This window comes from Pundamilia nyererei, unplaced genomic scaffold (assembly GCF_000239375.1).
Source record: "Pundamilia nyererei isolate P.nyererei 1_Seehausen unplaced genomic scaffold, PunNye1.0 scaffold00039, whole genome shotgun sequence".
NCBI classification, from domain to species: domain Eukaryota; kingdom Metazoa; phylum Chordata; class Actinopteri; order Cichliformes; family Cichlidae; genus Pundamilia; species Pundamilia nyererei.
In genome coordinates this window covers 4,200,784-4,227,330 of record NW_005187440.1, presented here as the reverse complement: position 1 = coordinate 4,227,330, position 26,547 = coordinate 4,200,784, and the positions used below count along the sequence as shown (strand labels likewise).

Below are 26,547 nucleotides of genomic sequence, written 5' to 3'. Positions count from 1 at the left end.
CATAAAAAGCCAGAAGAAAAGGGGAAAAAAACAAAACACAGAATTCACACATTTCTTAAACACAGAGCCAGGTAAGGGAAATAAATAATAATGCCTTAAGTGTCTTGCTCATATCTCTTCTCTCAAATATTGTGTGATACTGTAAGCACGATTATTTAAAATAAACTAATATTGCTGGTTGTAAGTGAAAACAGTGAGTCATCAAAATGACAGTGGTGACTGATATGCTGATAGCCTGTGGCTATTGCCATATCTGGGGGAAAAAAGCCTGTGGTAGTGAGATTGGTGGCTACAATCTGCAGCAAAGGCCTTTGGCTGATAAGAACAACACAATATATCTGCTTATCTGGCTGAAGCCTCAGCCCGTCTTGCATGGAAGACGTAGTTTGACTTAACTCAGCAAAATCGGACAAAACTTACATCAACATCCAGTTCAGCGTAAACACAAGTTTGATGAGCGTTCCTGAAGGATAAAGAAAGACTCCCAATTTAATTACTTGATGAACGCTGCTGAAATGCTGTGTACATCGGCGCAACTTTGGTTTCCCCCTCTACTTGTTTTATAACAGGTTTCAAGATGCAAAGCTTGACTGCGTGACCTGTTCACATGGAGATTTTTTGGAACGGTGATAACATGCTGGAGTGGCTGACTGCCAGAGCACCCAGCTTTGGTGCCTGTTGCAACTGCAAAACATTAATGAACTACAATAAAGTACATGTGTGAAATAGGATTTGGGAAAAAACTGAAAAGAAACAAAATGAGAAGAGAGAGAATCTACAGTATCGCTCTACTCTATCTGCTTCTCTTAAATTTAAATCTCTTCATTTCATGGGAGTAGTTAACATGTTCCAGGAAAGCAGCTTCATGAATATGCACCATCACACTCTGCCGTCTGCACAGATAACAAAGGAAGAAGGCATTAACATTCCTGCACATGCTCTGCACTCTGGTCAGGGATGAACACACAAACACACATGCGCGTATCTAACAAAGGAAAAAAAACATTGATTCTGGAAAAACCCAATTCCATTCTCAATCGTACACAAAGATGGAGGCCAAACATTAAGTTGATGTTCAAAAAGAGAAATTGTTTGGTAATCAAGGGTTGATCATATTTTTAAAAGAAAGTCTCTTTGTTTTGTTTTTTCTAATTTTAGTAGATCAAATGTGGAAATTTTCTGGTTTCATTTGATTTCCTTAAATAAACTGAGATGTTTGTTCTGCCCACTGGACAAAAAAAAAAAAAAAAAAAAAGCTAATATTTGTAGATGATTTTGTACTCATTTTTGTGAGATTGGTAACATGTGACGCCTGCCTCTTTGGCTGTTGGATGGTATGACAGACATAACAGCAGTAACGTCTATGGTGTGCAATTTAAAAACTTCACTACATAATGCAGAAACCTATGTTTGGTGCCATCCCATACTTTTTGCCACAGAGCAGCTCTGGCTCTCAGCACTTCCTGCAGGACATGTAGCTGCAAACATCACAGCTGAGCAAATGGTGGTATGGAGTCAAGTGGCATCTTTGCCCTAAGTTGCTAACTAGTTCGGGAAATACATTTCTGGAAAGTCAACAAACAGCAACACCATTGTTTTCCCCTTTCAATGCAATTCCAGCACAACCTCACTTTACCCTTCAATATCGGAATGTTTTACTCTCTAAAAATAGGCATCTGCCTCGGGCCCAAAACTCCTGTATGTGTCGGGTTTTAGTTTACTGGAGATTTCAAACTACACAGCAGCTCTTCTCACCTTTGTTGCAGTACTATTTGTTTTCATCATTCTCGGTGAAAAGGGGTGTCTCACAGAAACTTGTCTTACATATACTGAAACACACACCCAGACAGACACACTGACCACAGATGGGCATTGTATAAACCTGTATCGTGTGGTTCTCCTATTCAATTACAAAGAAATCAGCCTGAAGCTGTAAACGTCACTGAAGATAATCAAGACACACACACACACACACACACACACACACACGTGGAGTCACATGTAAAGTCAGGAGTCCGGTCAGATCCTATTACATCCGCACCTACAACAAGCCATCTGATCCGAGGTCAGCATCAGTCGGTGTGAGCTGAATCATGACTTGGTTGAGCCGTTTAGATCAGACGGTATCATCTGGTTCGGAGAACTTGTGACTGATATGTGGCTTCTACAGTATCAGGAATCAGGCTAACTTATTATCTATGAGCAAGATGATTAGCATTAATGATGGACCTGTATCTGCAAAGAACTTTAATGCTTCAGTTAACATCTAAATTTATTTTTTGTTCAGGGCTGTTACATGAATGTTCTTGATTTTTATTTCTACATATGTAATGTTTAGTCAGCAACTAACCATTTCAAAGAAAAAAGAACAAAGACAAGGTCACTGATCCTGAATATTTTAGGATCGGTGACTTAAGTATTAATTGTATAAACAAAAGCAAATTAGCTTTAAAATAAATGGTACACAAATAGTAAAATGTGTCCTTTGATTCAAGTTTATTTCAATGAAAGTTCATGTATATAGAACCAAATCATAACAACAGTCACCTCAAGGTGCTTTATACTGCAAGGTGAAGAGCCTACAGTAGCTGGAGAAAACACCAACAATCAGATGATCCCCTAGAAACAATCACTAGGCAATAGTGGGAAGAAAAAACTCCCTTTTACCAGGAAGAAATCTCCAGCAAAACCCAGCCACTGGTGGTGGAAGAGGATACTAATTAAAGCTAGGACATCTTACTTTCCGTGTATTTGTTTCTCACCAATAGTGGGAAACGGGAACAACCCCAGCTTCCTTAAAGTTTGGAACTCAGAAACAGATTTAGATCCAGGGCTTCTCGTCTGGCACAGTGGCTGTAACTGAGGTGAAAATTGAGTGTTTCGGGATTTTTTTTGTGCGTTTTTTTATACCCTGAATGTCACAGGAATAAATCCTTAGAAGAAAGAATTCCATTGACTTCAGTAAATTTAATCCGAATTACGTGCCTCGGCATGTACACGGCTGTGTGCATGGAAGTGAGAGAGAAATGGGAGGGGGAGGTATCAGAGTGAGGCTGGAGGCCAATAAGAGACCAGTTACCCAGCAGACCACAGCAAAAAGATTTTAGCTCAAAGGTTAATGCAACGTGAATTGATTTGACACAGTAATAAAATGTTGAGGACACTCTTACCTCAAGCCACAGCGCACACTCTTACAGTCTCTCAGTCCCCTTGCAAGAAAATACTTTAAATATGTGCAGCCTGTCACACAGACACAGAAAAACTCACACACACACGCTCTAAAATGAAATAAAAAGTAGACAACTGCACCACACACAAACACAGTCCTGTGAGCCCCCCTTGGAGAGTATTATATAACATTACCCCCTGACATATCAAGTGATTTCATGCACCTCGAGGCAGGACAATTGAGCCATTTGTTCAGCAGGTCAAAAATAGCCGCCAAACCTCCAACGCCGTCTACTGTTACAACCATTACTACCTCGACTACTGAACAGCTTGTGTCTGCACTCCCATCTGGCTTTAACGGGTATTAGAGTTCAAAATCACCTTAATGTATATGTTGTTCATTAGTACAAAACGTCAGTACGTTTTTGAATTTGCAGCTGCAGAGGATGAATGACCTAATGCTATTTGGGTGCCAAAGCGCAAACTGGAAATTCAAGAAGGAGCACAATTAAGCTCTAAATAAACAGTCTAGCAGCTGCAACATTACAGTCTTCTAGTGATATATCAACTCAATAAAAGGCTAAACCTGCTGATTAAATGTTTCAATAGGAATCATGTTACTTAGATATACAAATAAGTGAGAACGATTACCAGCATTAGAGGTAATGATTGATTGATTGTTGCTTATCAACTTTCCTCCAGTTGAGTCTTTAATTCAACAGGAACCGGTAACTAAAAGAAACACAGTGCCCAGATCAGCTGACCAATGTGGCTGGAAACCACAACTAGGATATGTGATCTCCACTGCATGACTGTTGGAGTTACTCCATTTAGCGATCCATAGAGTAAAGGCCTGAGAAAATGAGCAGAGTACACATGCAAACTGCAATAAGTCGTATTTCCTATGAAGAAATTTGTAAGGAATTTTTGTTGATTTCACTGACAGCCCTGAAAAAGGCAGTTTTTTCACTCCTTATTAGGAAAACAATTATTGAAAAATAACATTACTATGGTCAATCAAAAAAAACAAAAAAACAAAACTGAACTATTTTGAAATATCTCTGTTTGCAGGATTAAGAGTTGTGTCTTTTTTCATTTCTAGGGCGTGTAGAGGAAAAGGCTGCTGGAGGAAGACGTTGAATATGAGGTGAAGGTCTTTTTATTAACTCATTCACTGCCATTGACGTCTATAGACGTCAATTGAAAAACTTACTTTGACTGCCATTGACGTCTATAGACGTCAATTACGTTTTTCAATGGGAGGGGGCAGGTGTGGGATTTGACCTAGGCAGGCACCAACTTGAAAAACTGAAGCCCACCAGCAGTAAAAGTAGACCTGCAAGGAGGTGCAGGGTTTGCGCACGTAAGGGATTGCGTAGTGAGACAAAAATGTGGTGCAAGTCTTGTTGTGTGCCCTTGCATCCCGGAAAGTGTTATAATGATTACCACACAAAAGTGAATTATTCATTGTGAATAAATGTTTCACTATGTAAATTTTTTTTTTTCAGATATTTGTAAATAAATTGTTTTGATAAAACAACCTTTCTCAGTGTTATTTCTGTTTTATAGAAGTGAAAAACTATTTTATATGTTAGAGGTGTCACAAAGCAAGAAATATTAGTGTCAAAGGCACTTTTCTGCTTGAAATGCATTTTTCACAAAAAGCTCGTTTTCTCCCTTTTTTTGGTCAAAACAGGCATTTTTGGTGGAACCCACCTCTCTTCTACAGCTGATTACTAAAGAATGGAAAATGGTAGAAACAAGCTTTTTTTTTGGATGAAAGAAGAGAGTCTGTTCTTCATTTTGGTAGGTTCAGCGTTTATATGGTCATAACACACAGTTTTCTGTGGCTCTTCAAAAATGAGTAAAAATGCTCAAAAACCCTGGCAGTGGGGAGTTACCTGATTTGAAAATGGCTGGCAGTGAATGAGTTAATAGACATAGCTTTTGAAAGCCATTGTGAAACTTGTCCGAAATCATCATTATACCTGTATGCTCTCACTTCTGGTAACTGCTACAGGAGCCAAGTATTACAAGCTATTCTTTAAGTGAACAGCACTTCTGCGTGTTTTTTGTTTCACGTATGTGGAAAATTAGGGTTCAGGGCTATTACAGACACAGCAGGACAAGTGGGACGTAACCCTGGAGGTCTATTATAGCACTCTGTGTAGTTTAAAGGGCTGTTTGAGCTCCAGAGGCTTTTAAAATGGTGGTTTCACATGTTATGCACATCTGGCGCAGACTGCCGCCACCTTAGATCGCTAACCAATCTCCGACTTCAGACGTCTGGCGTAAGGGCAATGCACTCCACAGGCCAAATGATTTAAAGCGAGGTGTGCATGTTTGAGATGGAGAAATTAGAGAGAGAAAGACAAAGGATAGAGAGCCAGTGCCAGTTGCCCTGTGTGGACAACACGCATGTAACCAGACTCTGCAGTTACGGCCATGACCTCAATGGGGTTTTTTTTGTTTTGTTTTTTTTCCAGAGACATGCACGCAGACACACAAAGCCCATAGTGGGTCCTTGGTTAGCATGCAGTCAGCAGAGCCTGGCACAGCGAGAGCCGGCTTTCATTCAGAGAGTCATGCATTGTAATCCTACACAGGGTGATCACACAGGCATGCTTCACAGCAGAGAATGCTAATCTAAACTAAAAATGCAGGACTAAAAGTGCCAGCCTGGGTCACTTGTTTCTGATGCTTGGAGCAGCAGATCAAATACTTTTTGAGCTCAGATTTAAGAAAAAAAGCATCAACTAGGCTTTTTGTTAAAGAGAGGCACAACAGATGAATACATGACAGGAAGGGTTGCTGAAAATTGTTGAAAATTTGACACTATTACAAAAAAAAGTAACAAGCCCGCTCTTATTTTACTGGAAAGATGGTGGCTTCTTGAAATGAGTGCTAAAGGGTTAGCCTAAGTTCACGTCCTGCATCACACTAGTAGTCAAAGCGAACATTTTCATTATCTAACCATGACCACATTGTGAAAGAAACAGTTGCAATCAGCCATAATTAGGAGGAAATATGTTTTGATATCTCCAGATGTTTATGTGAGAAGCTTTTGTGCCAAGAAGAATGACCGTCAGAATTCTAACTGATGACTCTTACACAATCCTGGAAGTGAAAATATAAAAAGTGAAGTGAATCCCTCTACTGTACTATACACTGGTACCAGTGATTTCCTAATATTATTTCGAACACAGAACTAAGTCTTTTGTTTTAGTAGGAAACTAACTAAAACCGGATGCTATTGGACGTTTACTAAACAATAAATAGCTCATGTGGTAAATTTACATTCACACATTTTTGTAGGACTGCGTGACGCATGTTCAATTAAACTTCTGCATGACCTGCAGCAAAACTAACTTCTAAACCCACATGAAAAACACAGCCGAGGAGGCTGCGTCTTTCCAACTAGGCCAGCACCTGTTCTCTACTTTTACTGCAGCTTAGATCATTGTGGAAAAACTGCTGTCACCCAAATTGCATACACTGTGTGTGTGTGTGTGTGTGTGTGTGTGTGTGTGCACATGTTAAAAAGAAAATGATGTAAAGAAAACAAGATGTAGTCGTGAGCAGGGACTGCCTGGAGAGCGGCAGCATCTTTTTCCACAAGAGCGTTTCAGCGCTAATGGCTTTTGCCTAACTTTAAGAGGTTCAAGTAAAATATTACCAAAAAACCCAACTACTTATTAAATCAGAACTGCATTCTGAACATTTTCAGCAGAGGTTTAAGGTCTAACCTGCCACTGTGGGAAGTACGCTGTCCTGTCTGTCAGTCTTTACGATGTTCCCAGAGGTGCCGATTCCATCTGTGGGGACAAAGACAAAAGTATATCACTGAACTGGAGCTCATATTCACAATATCTAACAACAATGAACAGAACAAAACAACAAAAACAAAAAAAGCTAACAAAAAAAACAAACACAGTTGATAACTGGCAGCTTTCACCTCTGAATCTTTTCTAAAAATGTCACAATAAACAAAGCAGTTTTAATACCAGCCTTAAAGAGAGAGGTGACAACGTTTCTTGCAGGTGTGTATTAATAGATTTCACCACTGCCATGTGCTGCCACTTGGCACAATGTGAGCTGCTCATGTGATGTATCAACCACAGGTCTAGTGCACTATTTTGACCCACATATGGATAGAAAAGATGAGAAAAGTGTGTGGTGGTCTGGGCTGTACCACGCAAGCACGCGCGCGCGCGCACACACACACACGCGCGCTCTCTCTCTCTCTCTCACACACACACACACACACACACGCACGATAATCCCAGTCGTAGAAAAGTACGCGAACAGTGCACCTGCACTTTAAACTGGGTTGCGGAGGTGCTGCTGCTAAACTGTGATGCTGGCCGACATCTGCTCAACCTCACTGGGGCCAAAAGTAAATAATATTTGAATCTTATCTTAAGAAATGACTGATAAGAAACGTAGGTTTGTGGTTAACACACCTCCGGCAGTTTCAACAAAGCACTCCTTACTCTGTTTAGGAAGGCAGACATTATTTACGTGATTTACAGCTTGTCAACGGCACTTTGCTTTAAAGTCACTTTCTTGCTTCATAATGACTTGAGCTGTAATGCAAATCATGTTTTAAAACGACTGTTGGAGTTTATGGTGACTTTATGTAACATATATGTACAAAAGACTAATGAAATAAATTAAAGCTCGAGAAAAGTACCAAATTTTTTTTTTAAGTTTTCATCAAAGATGCGCGCGCGTGACACTTTTCCAAGCGCTCGCGAGCAATTAAAAGAGTTCACCTGCGCACGTAGCTTAACGCCATACTGCACCTGCCCGACGAGTCGAAAGCCCGACTCAAAACAGCCCGAAATTTAAGAACATTTATCAAACTTTCAGCTGCTCGGACCGTGTCACCACCAGCGCTTGCCTACCTTGTAAACTGGAGCCCGTTTACACCTAACGGCCCCTTCAAAGAGTCCAGTCACACTTGAAGATAATCCAACTTGTATCGGAGTCTGTTTTTGAAACGTTGAACAAGTAAAAAGAGCCAAAAAGCTGACGGAACGTGATGGAAGCGAGATGGAGAGGTCCGCTGGTATTGTCAGTGAAGCCTGTACTGACTGAGGAGCCGAAACAGGAACTTATCGGAGGCAAGTTACAGAGAAGTAAGTCCGGCCCCCTCGAAGCCCTGCTCCCTCCCCTTCGCTCTCCTGCTGACAGAAATAGCAGGCGAGGCGGGCCCCACCAAAAATAGCCTTGACTTCACACAGGACCTTCTTGACTATTGTTTTCCCGCACCGACTCACTCCCTTTAAGTGCACGCTCCGCGTTTGACTGCTCGTAACTTGTATGGCGTTCTTAACTTTATTTCTTTTTCTTTTCTTTTTTTCTTTTTTTTATTACTTTTTCTTACAAATAAGATGGGGATTTTGTGCCACATAAAATAATAGCTCCCTCTCTGTGGCTCCATCTGCTGTCAAGAACTTCCAGCAGCAAGCAGAGTGACTCGGCTCTGGGATCTCCAGGGTTCTTTTGGAGGCCCCCAGAAAAAAAACCAAAACAAAATTAGGCTCTATTTGCGAACATTTACTATTTGTCATAAATGCTTAAATGTTTCCAAAACAACAAACAACCCACACAGTGTTATTCATGTCAGGATACGGCAACATGTGACCCTCCAAGATGAGACAGATGTTGGTCAAAATGGAACTTCCATCACTACAGCACTGACTTGCACAGATCTGCTGTGCAATACCTTTCTTAGCGCTCACTTTATTTATAGTACAGTGAATATAAATAGTTGTCCTGCATATTGATTCCTGAGCTTGTACTTACAGTAAATTACATACTGTTGAATAGCGTTTTTAAACGCCTCATACCCCCCACTCCATTAACTTTGTCTGTCTGTGGTGTAGGTGTGGACAAGAAAATCTCTGATTACAGTCATACACCATTGAGCTAATGTGCAATGAAAACCATTATAGCACCGAACAAATTAGCTTGTTTGGGTGCACATTAAAACTCGAGTCTGTGTGAGTTTCTGCACAAAACCATAAAAGCTGCAAGTATTTTCTCAGGAAACAAAAACAATTTTTGAACCTGGTTTGGTTTCCTTTGTAATTCTGATTTCCTGCCTGCAGTGCTCAGTTATGAAGCTATTTCAGATTTGTTTCCTAAATAACTTATATAGACCACTATCACAGTATTATATAGAATCACAAAGGTAAGTATTAGAGATATTTCCTAACAAAACTGAACTGTGGGAGCGCAGGAAATAACTTTACATTAATCTTTGGAAATTAATCTGCAGTTGGAGCTGAAGCTGAATAACGTTCATTGCTGTCCCAAAGAACAGCAGGAAAAACAAAGTAAGGCTGTTTAAAGGGGCCCTCATAAAAAATGTCTCAGATAGTTTCTATGTGCCAAATTACCAATGCCATATACTGTAGTCTCGATTCTACAAATACAAATGACTTTACTTGCTCCTGTACGTGAAGAATGTAAATCTGTGTGTTTAAAACTGCACCCGATTCACTCGTGTGGTAGAGCAAGCAGGAAGTCTGTTATGAAAGAAAATGCAGTCATGTAGAAACATGGACATTTTGTGTAGTTTTTCAATAGCTTGTTCACGCTAATTGAGTATTAAATGTGAACAAGCTTCCTATTGTGCTTTCAAGTATGTTGTGCAGAAAGAGAGATCATGGTTGCTGGTGGCTTGACGTGATCAGTCCTGCTATTTATGGGAAAAGACTTTATCCATAATCCTCTCTTTAAAATGCTTAATTTTCACGAAGAACTTTGCTTTCAGTCATCATTTGTCAGCTGTTTTTGATGAACTTTTAAGTATTACAGGCATAACAGTAAAAATAACTCCACTGTAATCGGTGCACACCTTGCCTTGATACAGCAGATACTGCTAATATCAAAAGAAAAAGGGGGTAATTAAGAGCAGTTACGGTTAAACGAGGGATGTGGCAGTAAATAAAGCAGGCTGACATAATCCTTAACAAAGTTGAGTCATAATAGACTTTTACAGTTGAAACAGTTAAAATCAGGGTAAAACTATCCAAATAGATGCTCACGATGTCTAGCTATCTTTATTTTCCCTCATAATAACGAAGGACTGAATGTTTGTAATTCTCTCCTGCGGTAATGCAGACTACTTTTTTTTTTTTCAGAGATTAAAGACACTAAGTTCTGTGCAATGTTCAGATGTGCAGATACACATTTTTTTCTTGACATTTTCAGACCACCAAGGAAGTAGAGCATCCTGTCAGTTTTCAAGCGCACACACTTGCAGTACAACACGCTGCTGTGGAAGCCTGCGTGACGCAGGAACATTGCCTTGTCAAATCTTATAGCCCAAAGTCTTCCTAGAATCAAGAGGCAGTTTTCTGGTAGAGGCCACTGACAGTGAATCGCACACATCCTCGCGTCACAACCACTCCACTGTGGTCTGCATGATTCAGTAAACCTCTCTGGCCCTTTTCTACAATAATTTGCAAATCTGTAATTTCTCCAGGGTAGCACCATAAAAATCAAACCTCTGTTTGTACCTGCAAAACAAACTTCCTCCCAGAACTTCCTGTCAAACATTCACATTTAGAAGACATTTTAAAACATAAACTAATACACCAAACTGCTAGAAATTAGTTTGAATTATTATTATTATTATTTTTAAATAAGGCCGCAGGGAATGTCTTCATGCATGGCGGAGGTGCTTGGAGACGCTATCTACTCCCTGTTTTTCCTCACTCTTCTTAATTCAGCACCATCTGTAGAGTACCGTTTAAATTTTTTTTTTTTTTGAGTCAGAAACTGACATTTATAATAAGTTTCACAAGCACTTCACAATGTTTTTCCCCACTTTTAACCGTCCTTTTTGTTTCCACAGAGCACGAGCGTGTGCAAGCGTTTTATCCTTTTTTCCGATCTCAGCGTAAGCCAGGTCAACAACTGATGTTTAAGACCAATATTGAAACCAAGAAACGAGCGCTCTGTCTGCTGCTGGTGGTGCTTCATCGTCCGCTCGCTCACCCTCGGGTGGCTCTTTGAACGGGGGGAACCCAGCACTGTTCCCAGAAACCCTCAGTGTGTGGGTGTATCTAACGATATAACGGTGTGTGTGAGAGAGGGTTGTGTCCTGTGTGTTTGTGTTTGCATCGTTTATGCGATTGTGCGCGTTCAAAAAGTGTGTGTGTGTGTGTGTATGTGGTTAGTCCATTCAATTACACAATCTAGCATGCAGTCTGAATCACATCCGGTTTCGAGCTGAAAATAACCAAACCACAGGGTGACAGAAAAGCAGCGCAGCAGGCAACCGCCCACAGGGAGAGAGGAATAGATACATATGCATACACACTCTGTCCAGCATTGGTCACTTGGTATTTTTCACAAACAATAATAGGAACTGGCGTCTATTTCAGTGTGCTATGCTTTGATTCCTGAGATTTTCAAATCAAAATGATTTCACATTTTTGTAAAACTCATCGCATGTATTAACGCTTTTGTAAGAAATCAAATAATCCATGTTATCTTCTTAAGATACAACAGGGGATAACACAGCTATGAAGACAGTGCAGAAAAATGATGCAATGCACATCAGGTTTTTTTTTTTAGAAACATGATCAGTCATCCTTTAAGATGTAAATTAATTTGAAATGACATAGAAAAGTTTGACGTACGGCTCTTTTTTTGTCAGTTTAGTATATGGGGCAGGATGTGGTCAAATGTGTGCTACAAAGTTGCCTCCCACCTGCAGGGATGTGCTACTGCTAAAGCAACAACATTTGATACAAGAAGTGATTCTTCACAAAAACAACAATAAAAAAATAAAGAATGTGCAAAACTAAACTGGAGTCCTCACAAAATAAAAGGCAACTGATTAAATTCATTTAGGATGCTTTAAATGTCATCTACTTTACAGGTAAAGTGGATGTCTGTCTGTGTGTATGTGTGCGTTGGGTAACTTGGGGGAGCCTTTGCTGTGAGCATCTGTGTCTGATACTTGATCTACCATGTGCAGACAGTGTGTCGTTAAAAAACAGCACATGCTCTGGTATAAACACAAATGAGTCTGTTGTGCGTAAGAGGGAATGGTATGACCCTTATTTCCACTAATTATGAGAGACAGCAGTCTCAGTAAACTGGTTTAACATAGTTAAAGTCCGAGCTTACAGATACTATCAGTAAAATGGAATTAGTGGAGGCTTAAGAGAAAATGAATAAAGGAGTGAATGTTGAAGGGAAGGGATTAAAAAGTTAAAGGAAAGTCAGGAAGAGGATAAGAGGACCTGAGCAGTGTGGTTTAGGAGATAAGCGAGGGGAAAAAAATAAGACAGATAGGATGAGAGAAACGGAGAGAGCGACAGAGAGAGAGGCTGGGAGCACTGTAATAATGTTTGGCCTTGGTCTGCCAGCGGGTTCCTTCCCCTTATGAAGCCAACAAGAATGTGAGGAATGCTGCATGAGAAGAGGGAAGGAGCTGAGGGAGAGAAAACAGAAGAGGATGATGGGAATGAAGAAAAGCCAAGGAGGAGGAAGCAAAGAAAGGTATCCAGATGAAGACGGAAAGAGGGAGATGGGAAGATGCAGAAGAGGGAGGGTAATAAGAGGAGGAGGAGGAGGGGCAGACGGGGAGGAAAAGATGTATTATCTTTAGTGGGGCTGTGTAAACACAAGAACAAAGAGGATAAAAATAATAAGGCTGGAAAATATTTGGTAGGAAAAGCACTGGGATTTTATTTTTGTGAATATTGCGGACATATATGTATGCACACAGCCATGTGTTTGTGTGCGTTTACATATTTTCATTTCAGAATTCTCTTTGCTAGTAATTTAAGCAGCTAAAATTATATATGTGTAACATACTGAAAATGCTTCCCCCCACCATGTTTGAGTCTGCCTTAGTCTGGTGATCATCAGTTTCTAATCATGATATAAAGACAGAAACCTTCAGACATGCTTTTTAAAGTTCCACCAAACTGAGCACACAGAAGAAATGCATTTCTTCACAAATTTAAGCTCAGAGCCTGCATTCTGAGTTATACCAGAAACTGCCAATACCCCACCCACACCCACACAAAAAAATGCATTAACCACACATTCAAAGCATAAAACAAGAAGCTTTATAAAAGGTCAATGTATATGTAAGTAATCCCTATGATTTGAAAACTCAGACATCAAACTGCTCCAGTTGTCCAGATGTCCTAATTTTAGAGGGATGAGATGTCCTTAAAATCAGCGGTCACCAACCTTTTTTGTGCCACGGACCGGTTTATGTCCGATTATATTTTCACGGACCGGCCTTTAAGGTGTTGTGGATAAATAAACAAAATAAAACCAATACCGGTACCAAAAAAAGAAGATTTATTCATAACACACAGAAAAAGACCCGGGGAAACCGAGTTAATGATAAAAATGCTGAAAAAAAAATGCTAAAAACCAATAAAAACCCTGAAAACCATACATTTCACACCCGAGCCTCAACTCTCGCAGCCCGATATCTGGGCCAGATATATGGCCCGAGTCCATGGGCCACGGGACCACAGGGGTTGGGGACCGCTGCTTAAAATGGTCTTCTCAGGCAAACGGAAGCCCCGCCCACCTACTATTTAAGCTTGTGAGGGGCAACCAATCAGAGAAAAGATGCTTAAAGTAGTTGTTTTCAAGACAGATGATAAACTGAGACCCATTCATGACACGTAAGGATTATTTTGAACTCTAAACCATATAAAGCTATTTTAGTAAAGGACAAGAGTAAAAATATGGATGTGGAAATTAGAACAATGAGCTTTCACTGTTTCCTCATTTCGCTCATGTATTAAAACACAGACATGTACGTTGATTTACGATGTTATTCTTTTTAAGTTCATTGTATCACTATATATAGGTATATGAGGTGGCAAAAATGGCTGTGCATAAATACTAAATAACTAAATAATTGATTTATATATTTATTGTTCTTCTTCTTCCAAGCTACATATTCATTGGTAATCAGGGTACAGGCATTATTAGCGCCACTTTTTCCACACTTATTTACAGATGACAACACAATTCTCAGACCCCAAAGTTTCACTGTACTAAAAGTACTTTATCAACATGAGTTTAGAAACAGAGTACACGTAATGTACACAATATACGTATAATGTAGATCTAATGTTTTAAGCCACCATTCACATAATATATATATGTGAATGTCAAATTTATATAATTTGAAAAGCTCAAATTATATAAATTATAAAATTAATTTTAAAAAGCTATTTAGATGTCGACAGTGCTGGTAACCTGGGCAATGTATATAATATAAGTTTAATCCAGATTGATTACCTGTCTAGGAGGAGTTAAGGAGGAGCAGACACAAATGTTGCAGTCGTCTTAATGGGTCTGCCTAGCCCAACATACTGTACATACCTGCACACAAAGGCAGTATGACTAGACTAAAACAAAAAAGGACACAATGTTAAAAAGCAAAACCTATAAAAAATGTCAGCAGATGTGAAAGAAACCACAGACTTAGCCGACTTAATGCACCGAGGAAGACTGTTCCACATTTTAGGAGCTACAACCTAAAAAGTGTGGTTGCAGAATGGGGAACAGCTGAAAGACCTTGATCTGATAAACGGAAAGCGCGACTGCTGTAATAAGCTTTTGGCAGTTCTCCTGTATAAGCGGGGATAAGGCCATGAAAAGGCATGTGCACTAATAAAATTTTGATATGAATTCTGAATTTCACTGGAAGCAGAGATGGGAAGCAGGGATCAAGGCTGATATGGAGTGGCAGGTTTTGCAGATTTTTGTTAGCGGTCTAGCTGTTGTGCTGTGGACCAATTCATATGAGGAGTGAGTAACAATGAGCTGCATGGGAAACCATGTATTAGGAAATCCAAGCTGTAGGTCGATAGCACAGCGTTGATTGCAAAATCATTCTTAATTGAAAGAACTCTTAATGATATGAGAATAAAATGCGAAAAAAACATAAATATAGATATAGAGATAAGAGATAAATATAGAGATATTTAGAAATAAATATAAACTTTAAAAAGCTTTTTAAACATGAGAAGTTTGCTTCCTCTTTATTGTTAGTTAATTAGGTTGTCTTTGGGTATTAAGAGTTGGGCAAAACAAGAATCCTGAACACATTCCCTTGTGAAGATTGTTACCTTTATATATTATCATTTACTAAAGATTTATGTTTTTATTTTATAAAGTCTATTTTAGGTTTACTCTTAATTTACTTAATTTTGCTGTGAGTCTTAAATATTTACGTTTTTTCCAGCATCAGTTTGTTAGTCCCGTTGTTTTACATGAGACTGTTAGCATCTTCAAGCAGAATCCTAATACATAAATAAGCTAAGCACATACATTATATACAGTACAGACCTTTGAAAGTCTTTCAGGTTTTATTCATGTTGTGTGGACTGTATTTATCCAGTCACATTATAGGATGTCTTTGTTCTGGGGACTTGCATTTTTTGTTAGTTAAAAAAACCCCCTTTGATTAAGATCAAAGTGAGGGAAGTTCCAGGAAATTAATATGCATCTTTCTACTTTCAAATTACAGATATATGTGAAAAGACTGAGGCTGAACCAGTGTCTGAAAGGACTCGGTGCATGGAAAGCTTCGGTGACATATGCAGTCCACAGAAACACAATGGATCGCTGACAGGCATTTTCCGCAAAATAGCAACAGTGTCATTTGTGCAGTCATCACTAACCACCACTGAAAGGTAAAACAAAGAAACAGTGTTACTTTTTTTCCAGCTTTATGTGCAATATCTCATCATCCACTTCGGTCTAAGAGGCATTACCACACACACCAGTCGTATAGCATTATTTATCTATACAAACTATACATATAGCATCTTTAAACTGCAGAGAAACTTTTATCAGCATTTTAAAAATCCGAGCGCTACCAAAGCCATTAAAAAAACTAAGAGATCTGTGAGAGGTTTAATGCAGAGCAACAAAAGATGGCGGTAAATACTTGAACACAAAGACGGTTTTGACTAAATGAATTACAGCCTCTCTTTTGGACGTTTGATCTGGTTTGATTGAAAGTGAACTGAGGTCAGCTCCGGTGACGGCACAAGAGGAGTATATGATGAAGGACCGAGGATCCCTTAACACCCCGAGGATGTTTGGAGTTATGGTAAGTTATTCAAAACACCACAAGAAACCATAGCTACCACAAGAAAATCCCAGGGATGTCAGCAGCCAGCTCACACACACACACACACACACACACACACACACACACACACACACACACACACACACACACACACACACACACACACACACAAAGCCTCAAAACGTAAAGTCAAATCAAATCAAAACTCAGCCTTATAACACCCACTGTTCTGAACAACAACAAGCCTGAGAAGCGTGAGCGTGTGTGTGTAGGAAACACCCAGACAGGCCAAAAATAGCTTTACTCTTGTTCCCCCTCTCTCGCTTTCAATCCTTCGCTCATTCGTTTCGCTCTCCGTCTGTCCCTCTGTGTTTCTCTGTGTGTCTTGTTTGTGTCATGATTAACCACGGGTAGGAAAAAAATAAGTTAATTTTTCCATATGGAAAATGTCACCCTCTTAAAGAGCGCACTCGAATGTGAGAATATCAAGCTGAGTATGTGATTCAGCGAACGGAGAGAACAATGACTATACTTTGGCATAACTGTTGCATAAGGGGAAACATGAAGGTTTTCACAAAATGGGAAGAATTAGTTGGTTGAAGTCTGTCTGATACGTTGAGCAAATGAGGCAGTTCTCTGAAGAAACTGTAGAAGATCATAAAGTAGTATTTATCTTTTTTTCCCCTCTAAATTCCTGTCAAAATAAAACAATCCAGGATAGACTAAAATAGCTGCTGGCACACTCTGGCCATGCACATACAGTAAATTATGATTGGCCTGTGTTTTCCTGCATCTTTTTCACAGTGCTGTCACGCTCACGGATATTTAACCGGGGTCCAAAGCATTGTGGCAACTTTGTCAGTTTGTTTAGATTTAGTATACCCAATTACAAGTGAAGCAGCCCCTGTAAACAAAAGTCACATGGACTCACGAGGTGTTTACCGGACAGTTTTAGTAACCTGTCATCCTGCGTTGTTACTGATTTTTTTTTTAAACAAATATAATTGCAGTCCTTGTTAAATAAGCAAAACAGGCTGGCATGGTTTTGTTTCTCGGGCAGTGTCAGCCTGGGCTTTGTTAAGCCAGCTGTGTGTATGCTTAAAGCATCATTTTGAATTATTAGGGTCTTGCTTTCTGTTATAGTAGCATCCTCCTCGCTTACAGTAAATATGTGAAAACAAAAGGGAGCTCCAACAACAGAATGGTTTGTAAACAAGCCAGAGTTTAACCTGGTTAAACCACTTCTTCTTCTTCCTCCTAGCGTTTTTCCCGCTCGGTTCCAGGGTCCGCTTTTCTGCAAAGTCGTCTCCACTTGGGTCGGTCAAGGGCGTCGGTCAGATCGGCTTCGATCTTCTTCACGTCGTCCTTGATTCGGTCCATCCATCTCCGCTTTGGTCTGCCTCTAGGTCGACGTCCTTGGGGGCTGAGCCGCAGTGCTGTTCTCACCACTGAGTTCTCATCGCTCCGTACCACATGTCCGTACCACCGCAGCCTCGCTTCTTGCATCTTATCTGTGATTGGCGCGATTCCCATCCTCTTTCTAACGTCGGTGTTCATGACGTGGTCCCATCGTGTCAGGCCTAGGCACCATCGCAGCATCCGCATTTCCATCGTGTGAAGGGCTTGTTCGTGCTTTGCGGTGGCTGGCCAGCACTCGGATCCATAGAGGGCGACGGGGCGCACTACACTCTTGTAGATCTTTGACTTGAGGCGATTGGGCATTCTTCGGTCACACAGGACGCCGGTGACTTGGCGCCATTTCATCCACGCTGCGTTGATCCTGGCTCGTACATCTAGTAGGATATCGCCGTCATTGCTGATCATCGATCCGAGGTATTTGAAATGAGGTACTTTCGCCAGATCTTCTCCATCGACGCTGATCGTGCCGTCGGTCTGGGGGCCAGCCTCTAAGTATTCGGTCTTGTTGGTGTTGAGCCTCAGGCCGAAGTCAGCTAGGCGAGTCTTCCACTGCTGCGTTTGGTATTGCAGTTCTATTCGCGATTCATCGGCCAGGAAGACATCGTCGGCGTAGAGAAGTGTCCAGGGATGGGGTGACTGGAGATCCGCCGTCGCAGTGTCCATGCAAAGGATGAAGAGCAGCGGGGAGAGTGCCGAGCCTTGGTGGACGCCCACATTGATGTTAAAGGGCGGCGATGTTCCCACTGGGCTTCTGACCACGCTGCTGACTTGTCGGTAGAGGAGCTTTGTCCAGTTGACGTAGGCTTCAGGAACTCCATGTGATCGCAGGGAGTGCCAGATGAGGTCGTGTGTGACACGGTCAAACGCCTTTTCCAAGTCGAGGAAGGCCATGTGGATGGTCTTGGACTTCTCTCGGTGCTTCTCCAAAAGCAGGCGGGCAGCATGGATGGCGTCCGTCGTGCCACGCCCCCTGATGAAGCCACATTGGTTGGGCGTTAAGTTGACGATTTCTCGCATCCTGGCGTCGATGATCCGTTCGAAAACCTTCATGGTATGGCTTAGGAGTCGGATCGAGCGGTAGTTGGTACATTCAGCCACATCGCCTTTCCCTTTCCAGATGGGCACCGTTATGCTGGTTGACCAGGCTGCTGGGACGGTCCCGTCTCTGATGATGCTATTGAACAGGCTGGCGAGGACTAAGGCGCCTTGGCGCCCGAGCAGCTTCCAGACTTCGGCTGGTATGTCGTCTGGTCCGGTCGCTTTACCATTCTTCATATTTTTAACGGCTGTTTCCACTTCCTTGATGGTGATTGGCGGGACAGGTCCTGGGACAGGCGGGGCACTGTGGATTGGCTGGTGAGGGAACTCCACGTTGCAGATATCGGAGAAATACTCGCTCCAGCGATTGAGGATGGCGGGCGGGTCGCGGAGGGTTTGATGGTTGGCATCCTCTGGTTAAACCACTTCAGCTCAAGGTAAAAAAAAAAAAAAAGAAAAAAAAAAGAAAGAAAAAAGTCTTTGAATGTTTACAACTTGTCTAATCTGGAACAAGAAGCTTCGAAGATCCTAAGGCCCATAACTATAAGCTCATCGTGCAGCACAGAACGAGACAGTAACATCATTTACATGCAGATACAGATCAATGTCCCCGAGAGCATATGTGGTTGTCTGGTCACATCCATTTTTAGACGGCTGGGGTATGTACCATTTAGACCTCTCATCTACATAAAAATCATCTGTGAGAAGCTAATGTTAAGATTGACTATATGCCTTTACCATATACATATATTGATAGTGTGATCTCCAGACACAGAATCATGCATTCCTTTTAGCTGCACAGAGAGAAGATGCAAACTCCACACAGAGCAGGTTTGAGCCAGTATCCTTGCTTTGAGGTGAGCGTACTAACCACTGCACCGCTGTGCTGCCCCGTGCCAGATGGGATAGGCTAAAGTTGGATATCTGGATAAGAAAATGGCTAGACAGATGTGCCGCCATTAAAAGACGAGTACATTGTGGTCATAAATTGATGGACATGGTCAACAACAATAACCAGAGAGTCTGTAGCATTCAAAATTGGTACTAAAATATCCACACCATTATGGCAGCAGCCTGAATCTTTGAAGGCACATTGGACACGTGCTTTGGTGTTGTTTATACCAGATTCTGACTGTATCATTTGAATTACACAGAGACTCATCGGACCATCTTTTCTGGTCCGGTTTTGGTGAACCTGCTTGTATCCTCAGTTTCCTGTTCTTAGCTGACAGAAGTGGCACCCGGTGTGGTCTTCTGCTGCTGTAGCCCATTTGCTTCAAAGTTTGACATGTTGTGTGTTCAGAGATGCTCTTCTGCAAACCTTGGATGCAGTTTGAGTTACTGTTGCTTTCCTATCAGCTTGAACAAGTTTAACCCTCTGATATCAGCGATGCATTTTCTCCCACAGAACTCCTGCTCAGTTGATATTTTCTCTTGTTCAGGCGATTCTCTGTATAACCTAGAGATGGTCATGTGGGAAAAGCCCAGTCTTTGGAACACTTACACTAGCCTGCCTGGTAACAACCACCACATTCAAAGTCACTTAAATGGCCTGCATTTGTATAGCGCTTTTCTAGTCCCTAAGGACCCCAAAGTGCTTCACACTACATTCAGTTATTCACCCATTCACACTCACATTCACACACTTAAATCACCTTTCTTCCCCATTCTGATGCTCAGTTTGAAATTCGGCTTGGCCAACTTCTACATGCCTCAATGCATTGTGGTGCTGCCGTGTGAGCATGTCTGAGTTGAACAGGTGTGCCTAATAAAGTGGCCGTGAGGGTATACCATACTTTACTATCACAAATGCGCTTCAGACGTTCTCCCTTCATTGGTTTCACAACAACACGTGGCAAAGAAGCAAATGAGATGGTGACACCTTTGAAGCAAAAAACCAAAAATCTTGTGCTCTCGGTAGTTTCCTGCTATTAGATGTCTTGACAAACCACAGTACTGGTTTTCTTAGAATTGCCTCACAATTTCTGGCATTGATTGCGCTTGTAAGTCATTGTTCACACCGGTTCAAATGAAGGAAAACATGTATAAAAGTGCCAAGTGCCGTCTGATACAAATACCTTTAATATATGACAAATTTCCATTAATTCATTTTCCTCTTCCATAAATGGGGCTTAACTGCGACTGAATAACAGTTTTTTCTGAGTAGTAAGTTGTTGATATCAGTTTAAGGCATGACTGACTGAAACAGAAGAGGGATGATTCATTGTGTTTTTTAGACACTGTCTGGTTAAGATAAGATCAACTTTGCTACCCCTGTAGGAAAATTCCCTCTAGCTGCTGAAGCCCCTGAAACAAGTGGATAAAAACATCATACAGCTGTCATCGCACACTTATATAAAACACTCAGTGTGCTCCGAGTTCTGCTGAAGAAGAAGAACATGAAGTAGGCACATACATCAGCTGTCTGCCACCGATGACTGATGAACTTGTGTTTTCTCAGGGGTTTTCATGGAAAGGTTATACCTCTGCTTACTGCTGTGCCTTTTGTGGGAATTTAAGACAGAGAAGGAGAGGGAGAAGGAGAACCAGATGGCTTTTCCTTGCAGGATATCCTGTTATAAGTTGAGCTAGCCGGGCTCTATCTGACCTCCTCACCCCTCTTGACCCTTAACCCGACCGCAATTTAGGTTCATATCTCCGCTGTTTCCTAATCGCCCAAATGTCTCAGCATCCTTTGCTATGGCATTGTTGCTTTCTCTTCTACTCAGCTGCTTAGTCAAACTCACAAGTAGCTGCCTTTGCCACTCTTCTGTTTATTTCATTAATGTTTTTTCCCCCTTCTGACTTGTGTGGTTAATTATGAGGAAAACCAAGTTATAATGCTAGGCTTTAAATCCAATATCCATAAAATTTAATGACAAGGGCCACAACCTTTAGCATCAATCCACATCCCAGGTGCAAATTATCTTTTTTTTCACCATCTGGAAAGTGCAGACAGTCATAGTATATGGCAGATGGCTGCTCCTCCCTGAGCCTGAATCCATCTGAGCTTTCTTCCTCTTAAAAGGGAGTTTTTGCATCCCACTTTCTCCATGTGCTTGCTCGGACTGCTACAAGGTTATCCGATTGACAGGGTTTTCTCTGTATCATTGTAGGGTCTTTGCCTTACAATATAAAGCTGCTTGACTGTTGATGTGATTTGGTGCTATATAAATAAAATTGAATTTAATTGAATTAATTTAAAAAGTAGATGTGTCCTTTTCTCATTATGCAAATTTCAAGCTCGTAAAGTTTAGTAACATGAGACCTCATCCACTTCTGTCACTTAGGCAACTCATTTTCCACCATGCAAGGGTTTTGCGTGAGAGATGATGAATGATTTTCATAGATATATAGACACACACACAGACACACACACACACACACACACACAGAAAACACTGGAAAATAATAATAATAAGAGCAGCACTATAAAAACTCTGTGTGTGTGGTGTTTCATACTTAGTCGCTCTGACTTTCACAGTTCCTGCTTTCTCTCTTTTTTCTTTTCTTTTCCTTTTTTTGCCTGTCCCGTTTGGCTCTTCAGAATTGTTGTCTAAAGGCAAAGAAAGATGGATTTACTTTACCAAATGGACCATCCCAGCCTTGCCATAATGGTTTATTTGATTCACCTTTTATTGTTTATTTTATTTTATTTTCACTTGCTAAATACGGGACAGACTTGACTGGGGAAAAGAAAGTGGAGAAAGAAAGAGGGAAAGAAAAACAGTGGGGAAGAGGGACGGGGATAAAGGGCAAAAACCAACAAAATAAGCAGACAAAAAATACATATATCAATCACCTGGATCACCTGTTGAGAAAGAAAAAAGAGAAAACAAGCAGAAGAAAAAAAAGAGCAATATAATAAACAACATCATTGCGATGATCTATGGGAATATAACAGTAAATACTAAATATTAAACATTATTGTGCAGCACGTAAGATCGACAGCGCACAGTGTGCTTTGAGGTAGGAGCCAAAAAGGGTGTCGTTTGTGTGTGTGATCACCCGTGTGTACACCTGTGAGCATGATCCGCTTGTATTTAAAAGGTTCCTTCATGTAATGATCTGCTAGAGGGTGTGGGGAGCCATAGCCCCGTCCTCCAGGGCATGAAGCAGGTATGGAGGAGATCAGAACTCCAGACATCCAGAGACCCTCAGAACACAAGAGACCAAGGAAGACCAAAAGAGGGGCAGCTGTGCCACTGTCCCAGAAAGAGCTGATGAGAGCCCCAGATAAAGGGTCACTCAGCAGCCGCGGAGCAGAAGCCAGGGGGAGTTGCAGTGACGTGCCCGTGAGCTCCGCCGGCAGCCAGCTGTGCCAGAGTGACCGAACCCCAGGCCGAGAGGCCGAGGGCACCCCACCCCCGAAGTGGCCAGAGCGAGCCCCAGGCTCCAGGCCCCGACAAGCAGCCACCAGGAGTGAGCCGGTGTGTACCTGGACGCCCACCCCCGGACACAAAGAACCACCAACGCACCGACACCTGAGGGTGTCTGCCACTGGCAGGGGAAGTGGTGGTGGGAGATAGGCCTCCATACCTTGGAGGGCCTGAGATGTCCCTACAGAGGTGGCGTCTGATACCCAACCTGACATATAGACACAGACAAACAGGCACACACAGATACAGACATCCATTCCCACCCTCATGCTCTCATATGCAATTACTCAGCACTCACCCAACGTGGAGATAGACATAAATAGACACTGTACACACAATCACACTCCCCAAGCGTACTCTACGAACTGGGTCTAGGTACCCTTGCCCCTGGAGGGGGAAACTGCACCCAGACCCAGGTAGTGTTACCCTTTTCCCTGGGGTGGAGAGAAGCAGACCGCCCCGACTCGGCAGCAGCAGGGAGGCCCCACTTTCTAGACCCCAATCGGACGGCCAACTCCTCCTCCTAGCCCCCCTGCTCCAACAGGCAGCAGAGAACGGGGGTGTGTGAAGACTCCAAACCTCCCTCCGCCCGCTGTGTTCCTGCTTTCTCTTACAAATCCTTGATTCAGAATTCAAAATAATTCCACTTGTTTTTCTGGCCATGTGCGTCACTCGCTGAAAAATAATATCCTCCTAATACTATCTTGGAACAAGTTTTTAAAAAACCCAACTGAGTGGGTCTAGGATTATTTGATGCCAATACTTTCCCAAATCAAATATAATTTTCTCAGTATTGCTGCTGTGTCCATCTGTCTTTCCCTCTTTACCTTGTTTTCAGTTAGTGAAGATGTTGTTCAAGCAACCTTTAAAAAAAGAAGTCATGACCTCACTTGGCAGTGCAAATTTAAAACACGCACACACAAAGATATCATAACATCATAATAATCTTAACATAATCAGAACAAAAACAAGTAAGAAAACGGAAAAATAACCCTTCAGGTATCGTTTCTGCCCTAATGCACAACTTTTTGTCTTCCCCACCTTCTCTTTATGTCACCTCTTTCTCCCTCTCTCTCTCTCTGGCTCACACCCAGCCCTCCCACCCACCAGCGTAACTGGAATCCATTAGCTGATGAATGGTTGTTTGTGTTTTTTTAAGCTCAACAGCGCCTCCATCCACATCAGTGGCCACAGAGGGTGATAACAAAACATGCAGCGTGATTAGGGAAATAATTAGCCAATCATCCTGTGACCTGCAAGCCAAGCCTGAGGTCAAAGAGACGCAAACCAGGCTGCTTCCCAGGTGCTTTCCCATGAAAATCAGTCAGGAGGCACAGCTGCGAAGCAAATGCATACTGGGGTCATTGTGAGCAGACAGCTTCCAATCACAACACATGCGCTTCTTTGCCTGTATCCCAGGCTCGCTGCGATACGGCTGAGAGTGCGAATGAGGATCCCAGTGGACTCAGTGCAGAGTTTGCCCAGGGAGGCTGTGGTGGAAATCAACACTTCCTGCTTCCTGTGGCGAGAGGAAGTGCTACCGTCGCTGTCCCCTTATCGCTGGGTATCCAGGCAGAGCAGAGGGAGGAAGGCAGAGCAGGGAGGGAAGAGGAAGAGGAGGAAGTAGAGGAGCTGGAGGAAGGTCATGCAGGCTAAACAAAGGGAGAGGACTGAAGAGACTGACTGGGTTGTGGCTTATGTTCTACAGGGTTACATTCTGGCATTAAATGACTTAGAAAGCAGTAAATATTTAAAGGTGGTGAGTGATGAGAAAGAGGAGAACATGTGTAAAATGTCTGTTACTGGCTTGTAAGGCGCTGCTGATGGACAAATCAAATTTCTTTCTTTTTTTTTTTTTGTGATATCAGCTTTTTGCCTGTTTTGTTAACCATCAGCCATAATCTCTCCCATGGGACAAAACAATAGCCTTTGGCTGTGACTTGCTGTGACTGAATCACAATGTTGCACAGTCTGTGCTTTGCCTGTGCTTCTTCCACAATGCATTGATACTGTTTTATATTATGCAACATGCAATTCAAAAATGCAGCAGGGCTTCCCCATTCTCTTAGTTTTATGTTGTCATGTTACATCTAACATGCTGGCAGTTTATCCACAGGGAAGCAGAGGGGAAAACAGAGGCAGGACGTGACAAAGGATATTTAAGGAAAGAAAAGGCAGAAGGAAAATGATAGCGGCATGTGTCTGTAAATGCAACAAGTTGGATGCCTTCCACAGACTGAAATCAAAATGTATCCACTTGCATTTTATGGTGAAGGAGCAGGAGAGAGACAATGAGAAAGACAGAGGGAGTGAAGGGGGAGAGAGATGTTTGGGATCAGGGTGAGGAAGCTTTCAGCACTTGGGATTGTCCCAGATGGACACAAGCCGCTCCCTCCCTTTATAAACAGCCCCTTCTCCTCTCCTCTCCTCTCCTCTCCTCTCCTCTCCTCTCCTCTCCTCTCCTCTCCTAATGTATTCATTTCCCTATAATGCCTGTTATCCACAACTCAGCTCCCACTTTGCACAGATTCTGGGACCCTCACCAGAAAATATGAACAAATTGACACTTTTTGTTTTTCTTCTCTTTCTCTTTTTCTGACAACTTCTTCTGTCCCCCTGCACTAGCACCACCACCGCCCCCAATCCCTGCCATTTCCAAAGTCAACACACCACTAAATGCCGGGCTGACTCACTTCCACTGTGGGTGGCTCTGTTTCCAATTTTCTCACTACCCCACCACCTTGGAAGAAAAGAGAAAACTTTTGTCCAGAAAAAAAAGTAAGCAACCAGTGCAAAAGGAAGATCCATTTTCCCAAATTGCTCAGTGCTAAAAGGGACAAAAACTTGCACGGAGGTGCAGAGAGAGAGACGTGGAGCGAAACCGTACCATGCTTCTCCCACTTCTTTTGTGGCTCTGAAATAGTTATCGCCGTTTCCCTTCCTTTCTTTCTCTTTAAGAGAGCGTGGGAGCGCCCTCAGAGTACTGCAGAGAAACCACGGGGCTCATAACAACAGGAGGAAGCCGGTAACTTGAGTAAGTTGGGCCGGGCAGAAAGAGGGGGATACGGAGAGGAGGTGGAATGAAAGGAAAGCAAAAAGACAGAGGAACCTTCTGCAAGCGTTTTTATATCTTGAAAACATTAAAAAAAAAAAGTTCGCAAAGCTCAAAAAATGCAGAAACACACCACACATTTGCAAATAATCTGCTGGATTGCTGACAGCATTTCCCCACACGCAGACCCAAAAACACACACACATACACACACATATAGACACACACGGACACTTTTGCATTTGCATGAAATCAGACAGCTTTCCCAAGAACAGGACTGCCTTACCAGTCTGCCTTGTAAACATTCAGCGCGAGGAGTGCTTCACAAAGTCCCATCAGTCATGTTCATGTACAGTTCCAGAAAGTGGTGAGGATTCTCCAAT

At 42.0% G+C, this 26,547-nt stretch overlaps 1 protein-coding gene across 2 annotated transcripts in view; it reads right to left on the bottom strand.

Annotated features, from left to right (window-relative positions):
• Positions 1-26,541, bottom strand: part of hdac7a (histone deacetylase 7a) — a 57,440-nt gene extending 30,899 nt beyond the window's left edge. The window contains exons 1-2 of one of the 2 annotated variants that reach the window (XM_005730848.2): positions 26,451-26,541; positions 6,915-6,983 (exon numbers count right to left, since the gene is read on the bottom strand). In XM_005730848.2, coding sequence (XP_005730905.1) covers positions 6,915-6,983; positions 26,451-26,469 — 88 coding nt within the window. In that variant the 5' untranslated portion in view covers positions 26,470-26,541. Of the gene's footprint in view, positions 1-6,914; positions 6,984-8,075; positions 8,293-26,450 lie in introns of those variants that run through there. The other variant, XM_013910291.1, reaches the window with a different exon arrangement.
• Positions 26,542-26,547: the final 6 nt, after the last annotated feature.